This window comes from Misgurnus anguillicaudatus, chromosome 25 (assembly GCF_027580225.2).
Source record: "Misgurnus anguillicaudatus chromosome 25, ASM2758022v2, whole genome shotgun sequence".
NCBI lineage: Eukaryota > Metazoa > Chordata > Actinopteri > Cypriniformes > Cobitidae > Misgurnus > Misgurnus anguillicaudatus.
Window position 1 is genome coordinate 31,604,329 of NC_073361.2, and position 25,195 is coordinate 31,629,523.

At 36.6% G+C, this 25,195-nt stretch overlaps 2 protein-coding genes and 1 gene segment (V, D, J or C); 2 read left to right on the top strand and 1 right to left on the bottom strand.

Moving 5' to 3' along the window:
• The window catches only part of LOC129425815 (immunoglobulin kappa light chain-like), a 688,217-nt gene that overhangs the window by 660,072 nt on the left and 2,950 nt on the right, over window positions 1–25,195 (bottom strand). The gene's annotated exons all lie outside the window — the stretch shown is intronic.
• Window positions 11,448–16,421, top strand: stub1 (STIP1 homology and U-Box containing protein 1). The gene is made up of 8 exons (XM_055181419.2): window positions 11,448–11,706; window positions 12,130–12,364; window positions 13,203–13,401; window positions 13,491–13,656; window positions 13,739–13,817; window positions 13,910–13,966; window positions 14,727–14,843; window positions 15,423–16,421. The coding sequence occupies exons 2-8, from the start codon at window positions 12,251–12,253 to the stop codon at window positions 15,546–15,548; spliced, it is 858 nt and encodes a 285-aa protein (XP_055037394.1). The 5' UTR covers window positions 11,448–11,706; window positions 12,130–12,250; the 3' UTR covers window positions 15,549–16,421.
• On the top strand, window positions 17,236–25,054 carry LOC129425840 (Ig lambda-1 chain C region-like). The segment is given in 3 exon segments: window positions 17,236–17,251; window positions 23,410–23,454; window positions 24,484–25,054. Coding segments are annotated over 3 exon segments (375 nt in total).

A 25,195-nucleotide genomic window follows, 5' to 3' on the forward strand; every position in this document is an offset into this window, starting at 1 on the left:
GCTGGAAGACCAGCTGACCAGCTTTGCCAGGCTGGGAAAATCTACTTAAACCAGCTACTGCCACCTTAAACCAGCTACCAGCTTATACTGGTCTTAGTTGGATTTCTCATAGGGCAAACATTACAGGGTATGAATACTTATCAATGACGGGAACTTAAAGCTGCAGTTTTTTGAGGGTATCTGTGTGCTTTTCATCCAGACCTTGACGCTTTCTGTGATCGACTTTATGTGGTGCTGCGCTGCGTATGACGTCAAAGTATCGCGAGAGCAATGTAAAGGCGGGCCATTTGTTACATGTCGACTTGCTCTCGCGGTACTCTGATGTAATAAACGCAATCGTTCTGCGCAGCGTTGCATAAAGTGAAACGTCCGTTGACCCTGTATCGACCAGCAACATGAGAAGTGGAGGTACGCAAGAGAAAGTGAAGGTACTGATAGCCTTAAAATATAAAAGTGCCAGTAGCTATTTACATCGCATGTTGCTGTTTCACCATCCTGAAGAATTGCGCAGATGTAGCCTACTCCTCTGTAGTTTGTAGCTCGCGCTCCGGCTTATGTAAACAAAACCTTCACCTTCTTTGATTTGATTGACCATCAAATCAGGGCTGCGTTCAGCCCCGACAAAACGTTGCACAACGTTTATTAAACTTAAACGGTGATACATTGAACACCCTGTTGTGATGACGCAAGAGTTGCAACTACGGTAGCTGAGAGGCCATTCTTTGTGTTCTTTTTTAAATGTTTCTGAAGCCTGATGAAATCGTTATAAATGTGTGTTTAATACTGTAAAATACCCTCAATGTTACAGTCACTGACCTTGCCGTCCAGAATGAAAGACAACATTCCAACTTGAACCCATTGAGCGAGCTGTCTCTTTACTATCGCGTGGTTTTATACATCTTGCCGCTGATTGGGCTGACATTTCTGACACACCCACCAAACAAGAGAAAACGCTTCTAAAACCTGTTGCATTCCGTTGCACAACGTTTCAAGGAAACATGTCGTTCAACCCGGAAACCGTAGCAAAACGTTGCGCACCGGTGTGAGATTGAACGTGCCCACTGATCTATATAAATGACTGGATTGCGCGTAGAACGCTTGACGTAACTGCGTGAGGTGAAGCCAGCGCAGAGTTCGAGCCGCCATCTTGGTATACCCAACCGGCAGAGAGCGTCATTGACTTCCATTCAAAATCATGATCAAAATTTACCTCCTTTACAGCGTATCAGTTACACAAGGTTAATTTTTAGGATATGTGTACATTAATTATTTGTTAATTCTGGTGTTATTTGCAATGTTTATGTTTTAATCGGGCAGGATAATGGATTTATAAAAAACCGTTAAGGTGAGTGTGTCTGTTGCATTTGTTAATGACACGGGTATAAATAAAGTTTTGTTTGACATTCAGCTACACTGTGACGGTCAGCGTTATTTCTCTAAATAAGTTTAGGTAACTTGTAGGTTTAGATAACATAATTACAAAACTAGCAAATTATTGCATGCACATACGGTACAAAGCATGATTATTTATTTTGATTTCAGAATGAGCACGTTTATTGTCATTAATACTAAATATGCTGCAGTCTGTCTGCTGATCTGATACTGTAATAAAGATGAATGTATAATAACTAATTAAAACGCAAAATGTACAACTTTCAGTAAATAACTATTTACATGCTTTGGATGTTTGTGTTGCAATAATGTACAGGGTAACTTCACATATAAAAACGAACACGAGTAAAGTGATGTTTTATCATTAAAATCTGATCGCGTCCATTGATTTAATAGAACGTTTGGGTATACCAACATGGCGGCGCGGTGGCTTCACAGTTGTGACGTCATGCGCAATCCAGTCATTAGGCTTGTTTGAGATGAGCAAATTCTGCGCAGAATCGATCACCGGTGATCGGCGCAAGATGCATGCCAGTCAGAAAAGTTTCCGAGTTACGTCCGACTTGCTCTGATGTCACACTGACGTGTGCCAAAAAAACTCTCGCGAAAGAGAGGCGGGTATGGCAAGCATTTTTAGCATTTAACAGCTAAGCTGGATATGTGTTGCAGATATCTGTATTTCAGTTTTGCCTCGTCAAAAAGAACATTTCAGATATCCGCAACTACATTCTTCCTATCCATAATTGTCATTTCAGATATCCACAAAGACATTCTTCCTAGGACAAATGACATCACTTTTGCCATTCATTTGTATGGGGTTTATCATTACAGATATCTACAATTCAGTTGCAGATGTCCACTATGTAAATTACAGATATCTGTAATTGAATTGTTGATATCTTTAATTCCAGTTTAAGATATCTACAATTTGATTCTGACTAGTCATAACTCCAGTTCAAGATATCTTTAATTCAACTCAATTCAAGATATCTACATGTTCCTTTTCAGATATCTTAAATTAAGTTTTGACTAGGCGAAATGACGTTGTAGATATCTGTAACTGGAATTATGACTAGTCAAAATGACGTTGTAGATATCTCAAACTGGAAATAGGGATAGTCATAATTTATTTGTAGATATCTATTATCAAGTTATAGATATCTTGAAATGAATTTTGATTAGAGATATCTGAAATTTGAGATATCTGTAACTTTTATTCCGCCTAGTCAAAATGTAATTACAGATATCTTGAATTAGAGTTTTGACTAGGCGAAATGACGTTGCAGATATCTGTATGCAAATTAGGCCCGCATCACACGAGCGTGTTCTTCTAATCATTCGGATAATTGTCTCTCAGTTTAATTTTCTGTTCTGCGTGTTTGGGTTTTGCTTCAGAATTTTATTTTTTTAACAAACACAAAAATATCTATTATTTTAATTTTCCATTTCTGTGTTTGCGCTGGCGATTGGATCGTACCATTATCGCTGGGGTGGAGGTGTACACAGTGGCCGAGCCAGAGGAGCGTCCGGGTGCCATGCCAATGCTACTTTCACTCCATCCAATAATTCACTTCCCGTTAATCGCCGTGTTTATTTCGCCGTGTGGCAGCGCAACAAATTATTAAAAACAAAGTTTACGAGAATATTAAAATATATTTGCAAATACGATATATTTGGCTGATATCTAATTGTCTTCCCGTGGACTGAATAAAGTTATATAGTAATATATTGGCCTTTCTTTGTCTGTATTCAATGTTTTCATTGCCAGCCTTGAATTGAAAACGTAACGCGCATACTCACAGATAGCGCGTGCACAGCCAGAGCTTTAAACGAGTGCATGTTTGCGTCTTTTTTGGCTTAAACGGTCAAATGCTCTAATGTTGAAATAGCTGTCTTTGTGAGTACTGAGTATCATAGTAATTAATGGGTTACTGCGTCTTAAACGATTGTATTTTATTGCATTCGGTCTTATAATAAGCCTAGGTTGATGGAAGCACTGGGGACTCAATTATAGAACTTAAACATGGAAAAAGTCAGATTTTCATGATATGTCCCCTTTAAAACCTTTTATTAAGGACATGAAAGTATTAATGATATAAAAGTAAATAACTTTAACTGGAAATCTGAACTATTTGGGTCCAAAATTGCAAGTGGGGCCTCGTTTGACTTGCATGACTGAAATAACTGCCTGGAGGTGTTGTGTAAGATTAAAATTGAAGGAACTTATTCCTTGGTCACAACTTGGCACAACCCCCTGTGCTGATCAAAGACTATTGTCACAGCTGTTTATCCAATACAGTGGGGGTTAAAGATGGTCTTCTAATTGGTCGGTTTGAATGTATTATGTTGGGTTTGGTCAAGAACAGTGGGGGTTAAAGGTGATCTTCTGATTGGTCAATTTGAATGTATCAAGTTAGGCTTAGTCACATGGTCAAGAGAGAGAGGATAAAGGTCAAGGTTTTTATGAGCTCTGGGCCTTTGCATTTTAGCTTTTGCCTTGCATTGGCCTTTTCCCCTTTCCTTTCTTTCTTCACCTAAGTTCTGGGGTTCAGGCCTTTAGGCCTAGATTTCAGTTCTCAAGTGTGAATCTCTTTCTTCTAAACTTTCTTTCTCTGTTCTCTATCTTATCAGGTAATATCTCACATACATTGGAAACAGTCAATTGTTTGTATTATTTACTATTTCATGCATTTATAGTGTAACCATTTCAACTGTAACTTTAAGTCAGTACTGTAATTAAACATTTTCATTTACAAATCTGTTGTTTAGTTTTGATTTAGTGTTAATACTGAAACGCTCCATATTGCAATACAATATATTCATACTCTAGCAACGCTCTCAGACATATTGTGTCCGAAACCGGGGAACAATTGCAGTTGTGTTCTCCTTCCGAAACCTGAGATCCCTTACAGTTGCAAACATTGCCGCCTAGTTGCACTTCTTCCCTAAAGGGACTTTGGTTAAGGGCAGCTTTGGTACAAACTTTACATTGGTCTAATAAATTTAGATAAGATATTAAATAGACAACAAAATATCAAACCATATGACAACCGCAAACAATTTCCACCTTTGTTCACTACTAACTACACTTTTAAAGTGCTATAGTAGTTACTTGTGGATTATAAGAAGACGTGCTTTACCATCAGATGGGCTTTACCATATATACTGTATAGCTTATACATGGTTAAAATAAAGAAAAACATTCTCTAGGACCAAGGTACTACACAAGACGACAACAAGACCCATACGTAACTGTAATATAAGTGTGCAAGACTTCAAGCCCATGTGTAATTATTTAGATAAAACAATGCATTTGTTTCTCTCACCTACAGGTGGAGCTAGAGGATTGTCGCCTGAGGCTTGGATTATACTGTAGGCTGGGCCAATTTGCATCTATGGCTGGGATTGACCAATCAGAGTTTGGAATACTTGGGAATCCTCAGCTTTCCTCAACAGAGAGAAGGCCTATAGGCCACGATGACCAGGCAAATGAGGAGAATGTAGCAGTAAGTAGACATACAGTTGTAGATTTTTTTAATGTATTTTATATTTATGTTGGTTGATTATAGTTGCTGTAATAACTCCATACATACAGATGATGGGTGTCCCTGTATCAGGTACGTCTGCTAACAATGTAGACGTTTCCCAGAGCCAACCACTACAGGAATTGCCTTTAATTCCAGCCAGCATGAGCCGCGCCTCTCCCATACTGCAGGAGCCATTCGCGTTTGAAGCTCCCGAGCAAAGAGCCAGCGCAGTCTCTCGCTCAGGGAGTTCACTCAGCAGTGCCAGCACTCAATCCAAAGGCTTAAAATCCTACAGATCAAATGGATCTGAGGGGAAAGTGTTTTCAGCCGTCGGCTCGAGAGCATAGTCTGTCTCAGTTGGGTTCAGGCAGACCGAGTCATTCAGGAAGCCAAAAGAGTTCTGCTGGACAGCTCGGGTTTTAGCCAGATATAAGATAAAGAAATCTTTGATGATGTGATTCGACTTCATGTATTTATTGTAAAGTTAATGGATTACCTGGCATCCACAGCTATCTGTGTGTTTATTGCTTTGTCCAGCATTCTTTTATGGAGCATCCTTTACCGCTCCACGTTTTTGATGCCAGGTCTTTTGCTACCTTTCAGACAACTCCAGATTTAAAGGAACAGTATGTAGGATTGTGGCCAAAACTTGTATTGCAATCACAAAACTTGTGGCTAAAACTGGTACTGCAATCACACAACTGGTGGCCAATACACAACATGACAACATAAACATCAGTTGAGGGCTGCAACTCCACTTTTTAAATGACAATATCCTGGCCGGACCACTGTTGTGAATGATATAAGTATTTGAAATGAAAATAATTTCTTAATGTCTAGTGACATATCAGGGCCATTTTATGATTAATTGATATACATTTCTTACATACTGTTCCTTTAAGATATTTCCCACCTCAACCCAGAAATAATGTTACTAAACTCTTAAAAAGTTTGGAGGCTTGTTTTGAGGTGGGAAATATCTGCAATCCGAATTTGTCTGGAACACATTGCAGTCTCTCTTGAACTCATATCTTAGCTGATCACTTTGAATCAGATTTGTGAAATGTGGAAGACATCCTAAACGCACAGTGCTAAAATGAATTTTAGGATCACTGCTATAGACCATGAAGATGAATTTGTTCAATAAGACTACACTTTACTTTTACTTGTTTAATAACTTTAGGTTTTTCGCCTAGTTTTGACTAGGCGAAATGACGTTGCAGATATCTGTATGCAAATTAGGCCCGCATCACACGAGCGTGTTCTTCTAATCATTCGGATAATTGTCTCTCAGTTTAATTTTCTGTTCTGCGTGTTTGGGTTTTGCTTCAGAATTTTATTTTTTTAACAAACACAAAAATATCTATTATTTTAATTTTCCATTTCTGTGTTTGCGCTGGCGATTGGATCGTACCATTATCGCTGGGGTGGAGGTGTACACAGTGGCCGAGCCAGAGGAGCGTCCGGGTGCCATGCCAATGCTACTTTCACTCCATCCAATAATTCACTTCCCGTTAATCGCCGTGTTTATTTCGCCGTGTGGCAGCGCAACAAATTATTAAAAACAAAGTTTACGAGAATATTAAAATATATTTGCAAATACGATATATTTGGCTGATATCTAATTGTCTTCCCGTGGACTGAATAAAGTTATATAGTAATATATTGGCCTTTCTTTGTCTGTATTCAATGTTTTCATTGCCAGCCTTGAATTGAAAACGTAACGCGCATACTCACAGATAGCGCGTGCACAGCCAGAGCTTTAAACGAGTGCATGTTTGCGTCTTTTTTGGCTTAAACGGTCAAATGCTCTAATGTTGAAATAGCTGTCTTTGTGAGTACTGAGTATCATAGTAATCAATGGGTTACTGCGTCTTAAACGATTGTATTTTATTGCATTCGGTCTTATAATAAGCCTAACTGTGTCTTTGTCATTAAGTAATTAAATAAGAAAAGACTGACTAACTTCTGTAACTTCGTAAAAAAAAGATTATATTTTTACTTTTTAAATAAATTACTTTTTTGCCAAAAAAATCCTTTGTGTCGAGCTCTGCTATCTGAAGTATCATGGAGTTTAGATCTCCTGAACAACTTATGAAAGTTACTGCAGTTAAAATGAGATATCTTTCTTCTTTTGCTTAGAGCTATTGTACATTATGTTTACATCAAGTAATGCATATAGGAATATTTATCTAATGTGGCATAATGTGAAGTGTAATTTTTTGACACATTGTTACACATCTTTTTTTCTATAGACTTCCTTATAGCCTTGGCCACCCCATTAAAAAAATTCTAGTCCCGCCACTGGGTGTACAGTACTGTAGGCTATACTGTTTGTATCAGACCACCACCAGCTTTACACTTTAACAAGATTGTCTGAAACAAAGAGTGAGTTGAGTTCACATGATTCATATACAGTGGTGTAAAAAAAAAATAGCAGTGCAACATCAGTAACCTAAACCATTGTTATTATTAGCAGTATTTCTGCATTGGAAATGATTTATAAACAGATGTAGTATGTAATAGAAAAACAATAGACCCATTTGTAATCATATCCACTTGTTCAGAGTTGTTCAGAGACTTATTTATTGAAAGTGGTGTGATCAAAATAATAGCAGTGTTGATTAGAAAATGAGTTCATTCTGTGAAAACAGCTTCTTTTGTCCTTTATTAAGAAATAGAGGAAGCAAATGTTTCGCCCATTGTTAGAAAAAATATCTGTTGCTGAGTTTTACTGAAAAGTAAAACGTTTCGTTCCAAACATTGCTCAGAGGAGCAATGCAATTTGATTAAAAAGTTGATTTGAGAGGGGAAAACGTATAAAGAAATGCAGCAAAATTGAGGATGCTCAGCTAAAATGATCTTAAATTATTATAAATGGCAACAAAAACCCAAAGCACATGGAAGAAAACAAGCAACTACTGTTAAAACAGATCAATGAATAGTCAAGATGGCAACGATTCAACCTTTTATTACCGTTAGAAAGATCAAAGATGATGATCTGTGACAGTCACCTATTGAAGCTATTTGCAAGAAGTCCCAGTAAAGCACCACTGTTCAAAACAAACATCTGCAGAATTACATCAACACATCAACTGGCCCAAAGAAAAATGGTGTGACATTTTGTGGCCTGATGAGAGTAAAACTTTTCTATTTGGGGTCTAGACAGAACCTCAGGCGACCCCCTGGTACTCAATTCAAGCCACAGTACAATGTAAAGACAGGTAAGCATGGTGGTGTAAAAGTCATGGTATTGGGATGTTTTTCATACTACCATGTTGGTCCTATTTATCGTATACACGGGAACATGGATCCGTTTGAATACATCAGAATAGTTGAAGAGATTATGTTGCCCTTTGCAGAAGAGGAAATCTCCCTAAATGGGTGCTTCAACAAGACAACAACCCCAAAAACAGGTTATGGAGTGGCCAGCCCAATCCTCTTATCTCTATCCCATTGAAAACTTGTGGGGTGACATTGAAAATGCAGTTTCTGAAGCAAAACCTAAAAAATGACAAGAACTGTGGATCCTGGGCTGAAATATCTGTTTCTAGGTGCCACAAGTTGGTTGACTTGATTGTACACAAATGTGCAGAAGTTATTAACAACAATGGTTATGCAACTAAATATGAATAATTTAAAGTAAAGTTAAATCTTAAACAATTTCTTCAATTTTAAGGGGTGGTTTTCCAGACAGAGTTTAGACTTTAGGCTTTAGTTATATTAGGGCATTTTACAAACAAACCTTACAAAAGAAATATGGTGTGCATCTTAATACCGGGCACTGATATGTGTTAAGATATGTCAGTGCAAGATGCTTTCAAATTAAGACAATTCAAACATGCATTTTAGTCTGGGACTATAAGCCCTCTCTGTAAGTGTCTACAGAGAAAAATGCAGACACTGCTATTTTTTACAGATTAAATGTTTTTCTTTGCTTTCCTTTAAAAGAACAAGGAAGACTTGATCCATTTTGTTAATGGTTTGATTTTGAATTGGATGTGTATTTTTTTCAATACATTTTAAAGGTTTTTGCTTTTTACACTTTTATTAATACACTGCTATTTTTGCACTGTAAGTGTGATTCGTTGGTTGGTAGAAGAGCTGGGAATGGATAATACACTGTGTAGATATCTCAGATATTAATATGGCTAGTAAATTAGCCAATAGGTCACGGCGTAAGCATTCGCGGCTCATACTCTAATAAAGTTCATTAAAAAGGAAAACAAAAGTGAAAGTGACATGGTTGTCGAGTATGGAATGCATACAGTTAGTATTAAACACATACACACGCCTGTGCGCGCGCGGAGCAGTGGGCAACCAGTGCCCGGGGAGAAATTGGGGTTAAGGTACCTTGCGCAAGGGCACCTCAGTCACAACCGGCCGGCCATGAGACTCGAAACGGTAATTTTCAGGTTACAAGTCCAACTCGCTACCTCGTAATGTTTCGGGGTAACATGATTTAACATTTCGAGCCATATTATACAGACTGAACTGCGGCAGACAAGTTATCCATCACGTCTCGAGTGAATAAACTTACTGCCAAGGACGTTATCGCCATCTACTGATAAAAACCAAAACGGCAACCGAGGTCCTATAGATAAATGATAACATACTGACATTATTATTATTAAAATATATTTAATAAATGTGTAATATACATAGAGATAAATATGGTCAGATCAGGTAAGCCTATTAACGCGATAGCGCTGTGGGTGCGTGACCGGCAGTAGACCCCCGGCCATAATGGTACGATCCAAACGCAAACAAACAGAAGTCATTTTTTATTTGTTTTTTCCAAAACCTGAAATTCTGAAACAACAAACTAAACACGTATAATTGCAAATTAAGACAATTATACTTTTGTGAACAACTGAAAATGATACATTTTGATACATTTTGATGGTGCAAATTGAAAAAAAAGAACTGCAAAGCGTTAAACGGGCCCGTCATGCACAATAGTTTGCACTAGCCATAATGACGTTTGAGATATCTTTAACTTTCATTCTGCCTAGGCGAAACTGAATTACAGATATCTGCAATTGTCATTTAAGATGTGTGACAAGTTGAATGTCGTTTTCAATGACGTCATTGCAGATATCTGTAATTCAGTTTTGCCTAGGCAGAACTGCATTACAGATATCTATATCTGTCGTTTCGACTAGTCACAATTACGTTACAGATATCTTGAATGACAATTCCAACTATCCAAAATGTAATTACGACTAGTCAGAAAGACGTTGTTGATATCTACAATGTTAATTCCAGATAGTCAAACTTAACTTTTAAATGTTAAAATGGCTTGCGATAGGCGGGCTCGTCGGATTCTACAGCCGAGCGCAGTTGCTCTCCACCGACTGCGTTGACGAAAAGCACGATGGGAAAAGACGTGCTGACGACAGAGCTTAATGCTCATTGGCCAGGTTATGTCAGCTGATGACTTGTTAATTCTAAAAACTCTAATTCCTGTAGTAGTTTTTATATTAATTCAATTGTTCTTTACTATGACATTTATATTTTCTATGAATTCCTGTAAACTTCTGTATTGGTGTTGATTTATTTGTACTGTGAGCTGTTCATATTTCACACAACAGAAACGAATTTGTATTACCACTAGATTTATTCATCCCAACATTTACTAAGTAACCTTTTCCAGTAACGAACAGTTCACCTTCGTTGATTCTCCTTATAAACATCTTTATGTAAATGAATTTATTGGTATTTAATTTGCATCTATTTAATCCGCGATAAAATACGCGAACGTGATCTCTGCCTATGCTGACGTTTGTAGTCGACTGGACTGCGAGATTGGTGAAGTGTCTGACTTAAAAGCTTTTCTTTCACTCCTCCCCTTACTGCAGCCGTCTGCTCTCGTCTGAATTTCAGGCAAGGCAAGCTGCATCTCAAACAAGCCTATTTATATAGATCAGTGAACGTGCCCCATAACTGTCACCCAGAGTTGCCAGATATAAGTACGAAAAATAAACAAAAAAATAAGCCATAAATAACAAAGTAAGTTCAAACCGTATCTTTCAGAAATAAATAAGAGAAACAGTTAACACTAATGTACACCTAATCGTCACTTAATAAATATTCCATGTGTCCCATTGATTGTTAAAACACTACGTCTGAATAGGATATTTAGTAATGGGATCTGGCAACACTGTCAATTCTGCATCAGCGGTCTCGCGGCTTTGAGTAAAGTTAAATCTCGGTCATTTTGCACAAACTAAACTGTCAACATATACGCGGATGATAAAATGAGTCTTTTTGAAAACTAATTATCCATTTAGGGAACGTCACATTTTTTTAATTAAAAATGTACCAAGGTCGGCCATGGTTTTAATGAAAATATAAATGTCAACCTTTTAAATAGTTTTCAAAAAAAAATAGCAATTTTACAAAGTAATACGTGCACTCGAGTTATTTGGTTTAAATGCCCTTAATTATTGTTTACCACAAAAAATATACCAGTCGTAATTTCTTGCGTCACCGGAAAATGGGCGTTGTTCTGAGTCTGTTGATCGTCACCTCCGGTGACGTCACAGTGACAGCCTAGTCAAAACAACCCAAACATCATGCTAGCTTGTCGCCAGCCCGAATAAAATGTCGCATTTTTAACAATCTCCGACGAAAACGTCACATCTTATTCATCCTGATGCCGTGAGTGTACAGGACTGTGGGTTTGGCAGCGTTTTAATCGAGATAAAGGATAAAAATACTCGCATAAGCATCACTGTCGCTACCGGTTTGCTAACGACAGGCGTCAGTCCAGCAAACAGACCCGGTACGCGTGAATTAACTTAAAATATAACATCTGTGATTATATAGTGTTCATTGTTTATGTGAAACTAACTGGTAATGTATAAGTCATTGTCGATCTCCATATTTGTCAGTCACAATACTGTTGAGTTTCTTTATTAGTCATGATGAATTTACACTTGATTTGTAATGATAGACTTTCGATTTTGAAAAAAAAAACACCACAAGTTGTATCTTTACCGTCTTGCTGGTGTAGTTATGAATCACCTGGCACAGCTGTCAGATGTGTGGTACTTGTGTCGAATGTTATGTCAGTGTTTAATATGTGTATAATGTACACAAGTACACATTTTTGTGCCACTGTGTGTGGGTTATGTGTGGTACGGTAGTTTTCATGTGTGTTATGGAAGTCATGTGTTTATATGTAATGTGTGTTGTTTCTCTGCAGTGTAACCGGTTTTGGCCCAGGCAGATATTTGCATTCCCGGGAAAGGCCGGTGTTCACTGAAGAAACGGGGAACAGGATTGGTAAGCAGGGGGGAGAGGCCACCATAGAGCCAGTGGAGAAGATGGCGAGCAGCCCGGAGAAAAGCTCCTCCGCACAGGAGCTCAAGGAGCAGGGGAACCGATTGTTCCTCAGCCGGAAATACCAGGAGGCCGCCACCTGCTACAGTAAAGCCATTGTGAGTTACACTGACAAATTAGACCCACAAATGTGTTTGATTGCCAGATTGAGAGAGTGGTCTTTACATATTGTGTCACAAACTTTGTCAAAAAATCTACTTTTTCTATATTCAAATATATTTTAGCCAATTTTGAATAAAAACTGCTTAAAGGCACAATATGTAATTTTCACCACTAGAGGTCACTAAACAACAAGAACGGTGTATCTTGATGACGTCATTAAAGAGCGAGGACCTGACAATAGGAATCGTTTTATAAACGAAAATCAAAAATGTCTCTATAAACGTTAAATTATAATGTAAGCCCAACCTGTCACTTGATAAAAGTGGTGTGGCAGTTACTTCGAGCAATGATTCTGCATACAGCACTGCACAGACTGATTGGTGCATGGCAATAAATTTGGACAATCAGATTGGATAATTTGGACAATCTAAGCATGCAAAACACAAATGACAGACCCGTAAAATAAATTTAAGTTATCACATCTACAATTATCACAATAATGATAATTTTTTATATATTGTGCAGCAGTAATAACCTGGACATTTAACCATTGACCATATGAACAGGGTTGAAACTACAATTTGCCTGATTTTAAAATATTTGGGATAAGCATGCATGTGAAAACATATATAACACATAATGTTCAGATATTTTAATGAAAATATCTTAAATCTTGCACCTTTAATACAGCTCTTGATTTAATTGTAACTATTCTATGGGCATGGCAATGTTATGTTTGCATTATGTGGCATTTGAGTTCCCAGTACATATCCATACACTGTGATGCACGTCCTCTTCCCTTTACTGAACGTGTTTGTTGTTCGATTCATGCAGAATCGAAATCCATCAGTGGCCGTGTACTACACTAACCGAGCGCTGTGCTACGTGAAGCTACAACAGCATGATAAAGCATTGGCGGACTGTAAACACGCCCTTGAACTTGACAGCCAATCAGTGAAGGCGCACTTTTTTCTGGGACAGTGTCAACTAGAACTGGAGAATTATGAAGAGGCTATTGGCAATCTACAGAGAGGTAAACACAAATCTATCTTTACATAAATTAAATTGTTTTCTATAGATATATAGATAGTAAGATCATGACTTTCTAACTTCTGCTTTCAGCATATAACCTGGCCAAGGAACAGCGATTGAATTTTGGAGATGATATCCCAAGTGCCCTTCGCATTGCTAAGAAGAAACGCTGGAACAGCATCGAAGAAAAGCGAATCAACCAAGAGAACGAACTTCATGCGTATCTCACTAAACTCATACTGGCAGAGAAAGAGAGGTGACGCTTGAATCGTTTTATGTCATTATGATTGTCTAAATAAAGCTGTGTTTTGATATTCATCTCTTATGTGTGTTTTCAGAGAGTCAGACGAATGCCAAGTAAAACAGACAGAAGACAGTCAGAACGGATGTGAAATTAGCAAGAACAAATCCAAACATGTGAGACATGTGCATATAAATATTATGTTAAAGAGGCATCTTCGAATTGTGTATAATTTATGAAATGATGTAATTATTTGTGCTTTGTGTAGGATAAATATTTGATGGACATGGATGAACTCTTCTCTCAAGTAGATGAAAAGAGAAAGGTATGGAGAAATAATCTAGAAAAAATGATTTGCAGTTACGGGTGCTTGATCAAAAATGGAAATCATGAAATGAGTAATTTTATTTCACGGTGTATATGTTTATCTGCTTTATGTTTATATTGCTTTTGGAAATTTGCTAAGTGGGGGATAATCAACGGCTTTCCGCGCATTAAAGGATTTTAAATGCATGACGGCGGAGACAAAGAAGCCGATTTAAAATCCTTTAATGCATAAAAAGCCGTTGATAATCCCTTACTTGACTGATTGCCAAGCTATGCCACTTGGTTTGATATTTTATATGAAATTCAGACATTTTAAGTGTGGTTTAGTGTCCAAAAGTTGACACACTTGTTGCATTTCTTTTACCCTTCAACATGAAACACATAAAATTAGCAAAAACTACCATATACCACAAGGAATGTTTTGCAAAACTGCATTTACAGGTCACCTGACGTGTGTAAAAGTCACATGATCTGTAACATTTAAAAGGATCTCTTGATAGAAATGCAATATAATATATACATAACTATATTATCAGTGGTGTATAAAGAAGTGTTGTTGTTTGCAATTCACAGTCTTACCACTAGATGCCGCTAAAATCTACACAGTGGAGCTTTAATGGAAAGTCCCCATTTCACAATTAAAAAAAAAAGTTTTCTGCAACCAGGTTGCTTTTAGTCTACAAAATTATCTAATAGTTTGTCTCTAATCATTTGGGAATGTTCATGTAAGTTGTATGATACGATGTGTCCGTGTGCAGAAGCGAGAGATTCCAGATTACTTGTGTGGGAAGATCAGCTTTGAGCTCATGAGAGAGCCCTGCATTACACCCAGCGGCATAACATACGACCGTAAGGACATAGAGGAACATCTACAGGTATACACACAAACCCTCCAAACACAATCTCAAATAAATAAACGACAACAAGTCTGTACCAAATATGACTTAAGAAATCCCAGGAGAGAAATGCTTGTCGTAGTGATGTCTGTGTATTCTTCATCAAACAATTAGAAATAGGATGGAATGATGGGGTAGGACCTTTTCTTATCCTAGAGATGATTTTTTTAGTTGTTCAGTTTTTTGGGCCATTATTGCCTTTATTTAAAAGTAATTATGTTAGGAAAGTACAGTGTGAAGAGAGGGGTATGGGATCTGCAAAGGACCTCGAGCCGGGATTTGAACTCGGGTTGCCGAAAGTACACCATATGTTGGAGCACTGCACCATCGGCTCCGACTTCTAGAGATGATTTGATATTCTGAACTTACAAGGATTAATTTAGGAAACAATAAAGCGATATGTCATATGTAGGCAATATTACAGGTGCTTATACGAAGATACAAGTTTTCACTTTTCCAACACAAGATTTTGATTGTGTAATCTGTTTGTTTCACAATTGTTAATAGCAACTTTCATTTTTCTTTTATTGATGTTTAATATTCTCCTTCTCTTTGCAGCGTGTTGGTCATTTTGACCCAGTAACCCGCAGCCCACTGACCCAAGATCAGCTGATCCCCAATCTGGCCATGAAGGAGGTGATCGACGCTTTCATCCAGGAGAACGGTTGGGTGGAGGACTACTAAACACACGTCATGTACACATACGAGTGGACAGCAGAGATGTCTGACACACAGATTATTTTCATGCACTTTAATCAGTGGAGCTTTTGTTGTGGAAGATCTCACCGACAGGACCGTCAGCATCCTCAGGTCTACTCGTACCCTCCGTCTCCAACCCTTTGACTCAAGATTACAAACACACAAGCGCTTTCCTCTCTCTTTAACAGACTTCATGGGATTTTACTGAGGATCAGATTTGGTTTTGCTCTCGATCTGAACATGGGATAATGTTTGCAGCGCTGCGGTCATGATAATAGTTGAACAGTTGAGTAATCCTGCTGTTCAGTGCTGTAATTTCATTACTGAAAGACATCACTAATAATCATTAAGAAAAGAGAAGACGTTACACAGGCTGATGTGTGTGTGTGTGTTGTCACCATAGAGGTCTAGATGCAGAATGAATGAGATATATGCAAGTGTAACACGTCGAGATTTCTTATATGAGCTGGATGTTGATTATAGAGGTTTGTAATCAGCGTATAATCCACATATATTTAGACATTCATCTATGGCTGCCAATCATTCAAAATGAACTGAGAATCTGTCACAGTCACGCTTACATCATCATCATCTTGTGTCGTCTCACTTTGTGTGTGTGTGTGTGTATTTGCGAAAGGGGTAAGTGATTATTTCTGACTTTATTTTTGGTTTTGAATGGTCTTTTTCTGTCACACGTGCAAACACACATTTCCTGTTTAGTAGCAGTATTTTTTAGTTTGTTAGTAGTAACCGAATATTATGGTTTCTATATTGTCCATCAGATTCAGTTCAAATACTGAATCATAACAAGTTTAGTTTGAATGCATGTTAAATAAATGTGTTGTTTCTTTTGTAAAACGTTTATTTGAGATATTAGTGATGATACAGAATTATAGTTATGACACCAAAACTGGTTTTATTTATTCTCATAAGATGGTCTGCTTTGTTGAGTTTAGCTTCATTTTTAGTCAAACAAGCTAATCTGAGTCCTAATTATGCTAATTATGAAATTATGTAAAAATACAGAAAATTAAAAATTGCATATGGGCAACAATTAACATCACTTTTTAATGATCACATGACCTCAGAGGATGTATAATTTCCTAAGTGGCATCCAGTTATCATTCCTGAAATAAAAATACTTCATCCAAGAAAAAAAGAGATATCCCTGCTGAGAAAACCAGCATAGACCAGCATAATTCCCATGCTGGTCTGGTGCTGGTTTAGCTGGTGGTCACCAACATCACCAAAACACAATATATGCTGGTTTTGCTGATATGCTGTTTTTATGTTACTGCATACGAGACACTGCAGGATTAATACTGTAATATGCTAGTCCAAACATAGCCATTGTGTAAGAGTTGGTACTACTGTATGTTTCTATGATGTACTTGTCAGTGTTGACATTTTCACAAGCTTTTTTTAATGAAAACAGCCTACTCTGATATACTGTACTGCTCATTTGACATACTGCCAAAATAATATATTAGTATTACCGTACAGTACGGTCCATATATATTTGAACAATAACACGAGTTTTGTTAGAAAGTTGGATGAGGGGATTGAGAGTTATAGGCATTTAATATGTGGCTCCCCATTTTTAAAGCGGCCAAAAGTAAGGGGACAGTTAACTTTAAAGCTATTTTATATACGGGTATTGTCTGTTTCATAAATGAAGGATGGTAAAGGTATGGAGTTGATTTTAAGTGTGCTATTTGCATTTGGAAGCTGTGACTCTAAACCCACATCATGCGGTTCAGAGAGATCTCCATGCAAGTGATAAAGACCATAGTCAAAAACACAACAAATCCATCAGACAGACAGACAGAGGAATATAAGTAGATGCCAGATCAACAATTTGGTACTTTTTGAGACAAAAACACACACTGGTGAGCTCAGCATGTCCATATAAGATAACAATGGTGGATGATCACATTACCCTCTTCATAATAAAGAAAAACCCTGAAAAAGTCTTTAAAAATCTTATAAAAATCCTAAAATTTCATTGCCCTTGCTTTTCTGTCCTGGTTTATGGTTTTAATTTGATTGTGTTTTCTTTACACCTTTTGTCTGCAGATACGCAAAAGAAAACTCTTTGTTGTTCTGCATTTTAATCATTTCGTTTTTCTCAGTTGCTTTGGAGCATTTCTCAAATCATTTTTAAAATTTGCAAAATAATGCATGCATTTCTCAATTTGTACCAACTGCACAACATCATGGATGTCCTGCAAAAGCCTGTAAATCTTCTCTTAGTTCATCTCTCAAAAGTACATTTTTATGTCAGTCCAATCAAAATGGCAAGTCCTTGTGTCATTGTTCATGAACAAGAAAATGTTTAGCCATGTTGTCAATAGACCAAGTGTTCACAGTTATATGTGTAGGCTATATATGTGGATGAATTCACATTTTTACTTTTTTCTGTAAACAAATTACACACATGTGATTTTGAAAAAGAAATCATATTTTACAGTATAAATCAAAAATTACAGAATTAGAAAGGATCACTGTACATCGTAAGAAATTTCAGTAACTCAAAATTGTAAGATCCACTTGACAGCAATTTATCAATTCAGTTCACATTTACTAAAGACAAAATTTTTTGAAACAAAATGCTTACAGTAACAGATTGTAAAACAAAGGTCAATAGTTTTGCCTTGTACGATGAATTAAATTCTAAGGGGTGGTTTCCCGGACAGGGATTATCTTAAGCCAGGACTAGACCTGAGATTAATTGGGAAACATAACTAGTTTTAACAAACATACCTTACTAAAAACATTGCTGGTGTGCATTTTGAGGCAAAACAAAGGAGACTGGTGTATTTTGAGATATGTCAGTGCAAGTTGTTTTTAGTTTGGACAGCTCTTACATTTATTTAAGTCTAGGACTAGTCTAATCCCTGTCTGGGAAACCACCCCTAAATGTTTTAAGGTCTAAGACTAGAAAGAAACCAGTTCACAAAAATGATCATTGAGTCACAACATTATAACCCCGCTTCATTTCACACTGTACATGTTTGACACGGCATTGTGGGGTTAACCCTGCTTCAAAGGAGGATTTTATAACCCTTAATTTCAGAGATAACACGACTTCTAAATTATAAGTGTGAAACGCTCCTTACCCCGGGGTAAAAGCGATGTTCATAATGAAGACAACCCGGGGGTAAAGTGCATTTGTGTTATTTAATTTTAGTGTCTGTACACTATCATAAACCCCTGTAAACCTCTGTCCAATATCCTCAGTCGCTTTGGTAGATTTCTTGAATCATCCTCGACATTTGCAAAACAATAAAAGCATTTCTCAAAACAATTTGTACAAATAGCAAAACACCATGGATAAGCTGCAAAAGCCAGTCTCTTACTCAAAATCCTTAGTTCATCTCTCAAAAGTAAATATCCAAAGAACATGTCAGTGCCATCAGAATGACAAGTCCTTGTGTCATTGTGTACGGATAAGACAGTCAAATTGTTTAGTCATGTTGTCAACATAACAGTTTACTTTGGAGGGATGTTCTGATGTAAACTATGGCTAAAGTTTTCATGCACTGTACAAAAAACTTTGCTGCCTTAAATTTTTTTGTTGAATCAACTCAGACCCACAAGTCATGTCAACAGAAATTAGTTGTCACAACTTATAAAATATAGTTGAGAAAAGTCAACTTAAATGTATAAGTTATAACAACTCACCTGTAGTTATAACAACTCATCTCTAGTCAAGATAAATAATAAGTTGAAATTACTTGTAAATCTAAGTTGATTCAACAAAAAAGTATTTAAGGCAGCAAAGTATTTTTTACAGTGTGACAATTATTGTAATACAACTTAGTGTAAGTTATGTGGGGAAAACTGTACATACAGTGCTGTAGGAATTACACTGAAGTCTTCCTATACCTCCTGATCCAGCAAGCATGTTTGGCTAAAACAAGGCTATACCCCAAGAATGGACGATGCGTATACTTTTAGAACATGTAAAAGACATGAAAGCAAACACCTTGAACACCTGCTTACATGTTGGAATATCATACATCTTCAAGTTATTTTGGCAAAAATGGCATGTAACCAAATTCAAGGTTATTTAGGGTAGAAGTGGAATACTCATAGACGGACTACACTGGGTCTATAGTTAGCCGTCATTTTAACATCTCGGTTTTTGCTGATTATGACAACTTGTTCAACCATTTTGCATGTAAAGACTTATGAACTGATGCCTAAATGTTGTGGGGGGTGAGACTATTCAACAGAGACCCATTATAATACAACCCCAAAACAGAAAAAGTTGGGACACAGTAGAAATTGTGCGTAAAAAAGGAATGGAATAATTTACAAATCTCATAAACTTATATTTTATTCACAGTAGAATATAGATAACAAATCAAATGTTGAAAGTGATACATTTTGAAATGTCATGCCAAATATTGGCTCATTTTGGATTTCATGAGAGCTACACATTCCAAAAAAAGTTGGGACAGGTAACAATAAGAGGCCAGAAAAGTTAAATGTACATATAAGGAACAGCTGGAGGAGGACCAATGTTTAGGAATAGGAATGTTGTCCCATTCTTGTCTAATACAGACTTCTAGGTGCTCAACTGTCTTAGGTCTTCTTTGTCGCATCTTCCTCTTTATGATGCACCAAATCTTTTCTTTGGGTGAAAGATCTGGACTGCAGGCTGGCCATTTCAGTACTCAGATCCTTCTTTTACGCAGTCTTGATGTTGTAATTGATGCAGTATGTGGTCTGGCATTGTCATGTTGGAAAATGCAAGGTCTTCCCTGAAAGAGACGACGTCTGAATGGGATCATATGGATCTAGAACTTGGGTAAACCTTTCAGCATTGATGGTGCCTTTCCAGATGTGTAAGCTGCCCATACCACACGCACTCATGCAACCCCGAACCATCAGAGATGCAGGCTTCTGAAAAGAGCGCTAATAACAACTTGGGTTGTCATTGTCCTCTTTAGTCCTGATGAAATGGCATCCCAGTTTTTCAAAAAGAACTTCAAATTTGGATTCGTTGGACCACAGAACAGTTTTCCACTTTGCCAAAGTCCATTTTAAATGAGCCTTGCCCAGAGAAAACGCCTGTGCTTCTGGATCATGTTTAGATATGGCTTCTTTTTTGACCTACAGAGTTTAGCTGGCAACAGCGAATGACACGGTGGATTGTGTTCACTGACAATGTTTTCTGGAAGTATTCCTGAGTCCATGTTGTGATTTCCATTACAGTAGCATTCCTGTATGTGATGCAGTGCTGTCTAAGGGCCCGAAGATCACGGGCATCCGGTATGGTTTTCCGGTCTTGACCCTTACGCACAGAGATTGTTCCAGATTCTCTGAATCTTTGGATGATATTATGCACTGTAGATGATGATAACTTCAAAAGCTTTGCAATTTTTCTTTGAGAAACTCAGAAAACTATTTTTCGCCGCAGCATTGGGGGAATTGGTGATTCTCTGCCCATCTTGACCTCTGAGAGACACTGCCACTCTGAGAGGCTCTTTTTATACCCAATCATGTTGCCAATTGACCTAATAAGTTGCAAGTTGGTCTTTCAGCTGTTCCTTATATGTACATTTAAATTTTCTGGCCTCTTATTGTTACCTGTCCCAACTTTTTTTGGAATGTGTAGCTCTCATGAAATCAAAAATGAGCCAATATTTGGCATGACATTTCAAAATATCTTACTTTCAACATTTGATATGTTATCTATATTCTACTGTGAATAAAATATAAGTTTGTGAGATTTGTAAATTATTCCATTCCTTTTTTACTCACAATTTCTACAATGTCCCAACTTTTTCTGTTTTGGGGTTGTACATTTTGATCAACATGACATAAGCAACTGATAATGTAGCAAAAAGCAGAGAATTGTGCATAATCATTTGCATGGATGTACCAAAGCATTTGCAACTTGTTGAAAGAAATGAGATATGCACAAATGACACGATGTGAACATTGAACAGGTAGTTTTGAGAATTTCAATTCTGATCTGAGAAATGTACCAAAGCGACTGAGAAAAACTGTAATTCACCACATTAAGTGTCAGATAGGATATTAGTGAAGTATTGAAGGAAATAGTGAATGAGGGTATATGGACTTAATTTAGGCCAAAGCTCTGCTCAGACCTACAATATATGATCCTTGTCATTTAACAATTTAGTGTTTGCTGTTACATTCATTGAAAAGTTTAAACACATTAAATTTGTGTAGAAGTCATTTGTTATTAATTTTACAAATTAAAATTGAAAATTTTTAATAGTTCGGAAAACGTGGATTTACAGATGAAAAATTAAACTAAAGCTGATGTGGTTTGAAGATGTTAACAGGAGACAGAGCTGAGAGGATCAGAATCACTCAACACTATCAATGCAAATCTGATTTTCACATCTCACATTTACTGCACTGTAAAACCTGTGTGTGTGTGTGTGTGTGTGTGTGTGTGTGTGTGTGTGTGTGTGTGTGTGTGTGTGTGTGTGTGTGTGTGTGTGTGTGTGTGTGTGCGTGTGTGCAGCTGCAGTATCTGTCAGGTGTATCTGTGCAGTCTGACTGAAGGAGGTTTTTGTACGACTCTTTATCACTGTGTGAACATCCAATCACTGACGTTGGGTACGTTCATACAGTAATAATCTCCTGCATCTTCAGTCTGAACTTCACTGATGCTCAGAGTAAAATCTTTACCATAAGATGATCCACTGCCACTGAATCTCTGTGAAGTGTCACCATAACGATTACTTATACCAGTAATGATGAGTTGAGGAGCTTCTCCAGGTTTCTGCTGATACCAATATAAAGCATTGCCACCTAATTTAGGGTCAGTTGTACACTTTATATTGACGGTTTGTCCAACAGAAACAGATTGAGTTTTACTCTGAGTTACAGTAACTCCTCTGGATTCTGTTGAGAAGAAAATGATGTTTAATGAAATATAAAAGAGTCAAAAACATTCAACTTAACAACAAGCTTTCACTTCTGTTACCTGGAATAAAAACTCCCAGAATCCAAATGAAGACGATGAAGAAATTCATTTGTGTTTGTGTGTTTTGTAATGATGTTGTGTTATAAAATGTTTGTGTCAGACAGTTATAAAGACTCAGAGCACTGAAGCATGTGATGATAATGCAAAGTGTTTGTCTATGGAAATAAACTCAACACACATCAGAGCTTTATCTTCATAGAAACACATTATACAGTCTGGATTAATAACACATTGAGATTAGATGAGAAGATATCAGGAGCGTTTATGATGTCTTGTGTGTCTTCAATATTGTGAAATTCAGAGTGTTGACCTGCAGCTGAAGTCTTACAGTCTCACATGAAAACTAACAGTGGCTTTCTATTCATACAACAGTCTGTGTTTGTGCTTTATCCATTCTGTCATAAAACTGCTTTTGATAAACTTCTATAAAAGAGAAGTACAATTATATTCTCTTGATTTATTTTTCTTGAGAAAAGCTAATAAAACATTAATGGCAACAGTTTGAGTAAAAGAGCTGTGCTTTATTAAAATCCTTTTCATTATTTACAAAGTGTTGATAAACATCATCAAAACCCAAATTAAACAAAATAATGAAAATGTTACCAATGCATGGACTTTCTGATTTCTACAAATTAAAATAAATATAGATTAACTTTCTAGTTTTCATTCATTTAAATACTTTATAAAGTGATGAGGGTCTTTGTGTTTTTTATAATCAATAGATTTTGTGATAATGGATTAATCTCTCAGTGTCAGATGAGTCTCAGTGTTATGTGATATTTCAGTGTCTGTATTGTTTTCTCTCTTTGTTAAAGTCTGATGTTCACTGGAGTGTAACAGAGGTTTTTGTACGACCGTTTCATTAAAATGAAGCACTGTGGTGGATTTTCGGTGAAGGAACCAAACTGGTGATCAGAAGTAAGTCTTTAAATGTCTCCTAAAAATGTTTGAGCTTTTAAAAAAACTTGTAGTTATTTAAACAAATGTTTTACATTTAATATTATTATATTTATGTTAATGTTATTGTGCTACTTATAGTGGACCATTAATACATTAATGTAATCAGTCAATAATCTCTATAATATTTTTTTATACATCATTTCTGCTTTTATGAAATATTTTTTTCTGATGTTTTATTCATGCTTTATTAGAAGAACATTTTTAATTGTTAAAACATTATAAACATTATAAAACATTACAAAGGTGTTACAAAAATTGCCATCTATTGTGTGAATAAATAATCTTACTGTTAGACAGATTTATATTTAGTATATTTATATTAAATCACAACACATAGATGAAATGAAGCGGTGAAACTTATTTAACTTTAACTCATTAAAAACTACAAACTAGTAAAATTAATGCATTTAATCTGTTTTTTTACAGTTTATTAACTTTATAAATTGTTTACATTAATAAATAAATTGAATGATTAGATTATTATTATTATTATTATTAATATAAAAATGTTCATATAATTTTGAATCAGATCTTAATGAGAGGAAAAGATGAAAGTGTGAAACTACAATTCAATTTTCAATTTTATTTGTGTAGCGCCTTTCACAATATTACATTTGTACAAAGCGGCTTTACTGAGAATACATTTAGGAACAAACAGATGAGACAAAAGAATAAATAAAAGAAAAAAGAAATGATAGAAAACAGGAAAACATTAAATGTGTAGTATAATTGCACATTTTTCATATTTGCATTAGTAACTATATAAATAATTTTGAATGATAGATTATGATATTTATAACAGTATTAAACAATTGTATGTTTATTAATCAATGATCACATAGTGAATGCTGAAACAGATCTATACATGACAAGTGTCAGATCTTATTTCTCTTCTTATTTCACAAATAAAGATCAATCAGAGTAAATGAAGTATGAGTTTAGTTTGTGTTGAATAATGTGTTGTGTTGTTGTGTTTGTTTTGTGTAGCTGGACCCACAGTGAAGCCCTCAGTGTCTCTGCTGTCACCTGTTGCTCTTCAGATCTCTGGAGACTCAGCAGCATTGCTCTGTATCCTCAACTCTTACTCTCCACAGGGGGCGCTGGTGAGCTGGACACTGGATGGGTCAGAGGTCACTGACGGGATTCAAACCAGTGCCGAGAGCGAGCAGGACGGCCGATACAGCCGTAAAAGTGTCCTGACCCTCAGTAAAGCACTCTGGGAAGAGGCGGAGGTGTTCGTCTGCAGAGTGACACATGATGAAACTCTTCACGAGGTCTCCATGCGTAAGAGTCGCTGTTAGGAGATCTGAGTCTTGATGTTTGTCCAGCTGAAGATCTCTCATATATCTGATGATCTGTGTCAGACTCATGTCAGTCTACTCATACACATCTGATCATGTCTCACATCAACAACTATTCATACAACAGTCTGTGTGTCTGCTTTATTCATTCTGTCTGATTTTCAATAAAGAAATATTAAATATTGCTTCTTTGTCTTGTGATTTCTTTTGAATTTGAACAACGAATATATTGATCATTGGCTCGTGTGTTTGTTCAGTCAGATTTTCTAAATAAACTTCACTCAATGAAGCATGAAGACATCTGCAGATAAATGATGAAACAAGTGCTTTATTTGATGTTTGTGGTGTAACAGAGACATCAGACTCATGTAAGTGTATGAACATCTGCTCTGTACAGA

Coding starts and splice junctions, on each gene's coding strand:
- stub1 (XM_055181419.2), top strand. CDS start 12,251: ATGGCGAGCAGCCCGGAGAAAAGCTCCTCCGCACAGGAGCTCAAGGAG. Junction 13,657..13,738: donor ATACTGGCAGAGAAAGAGAG/GTGACGCTTGAA, acceptor GTGTGTTTTCAG/AGAGTCAGACGAATGCCAAG. Junction 14,844..15,422: donor ACATAGAGGAACATCTACAG/GTATACACACAA, acceptor TTCTCTTTGCAG/CGTGTTGGTCATTTTGACCC.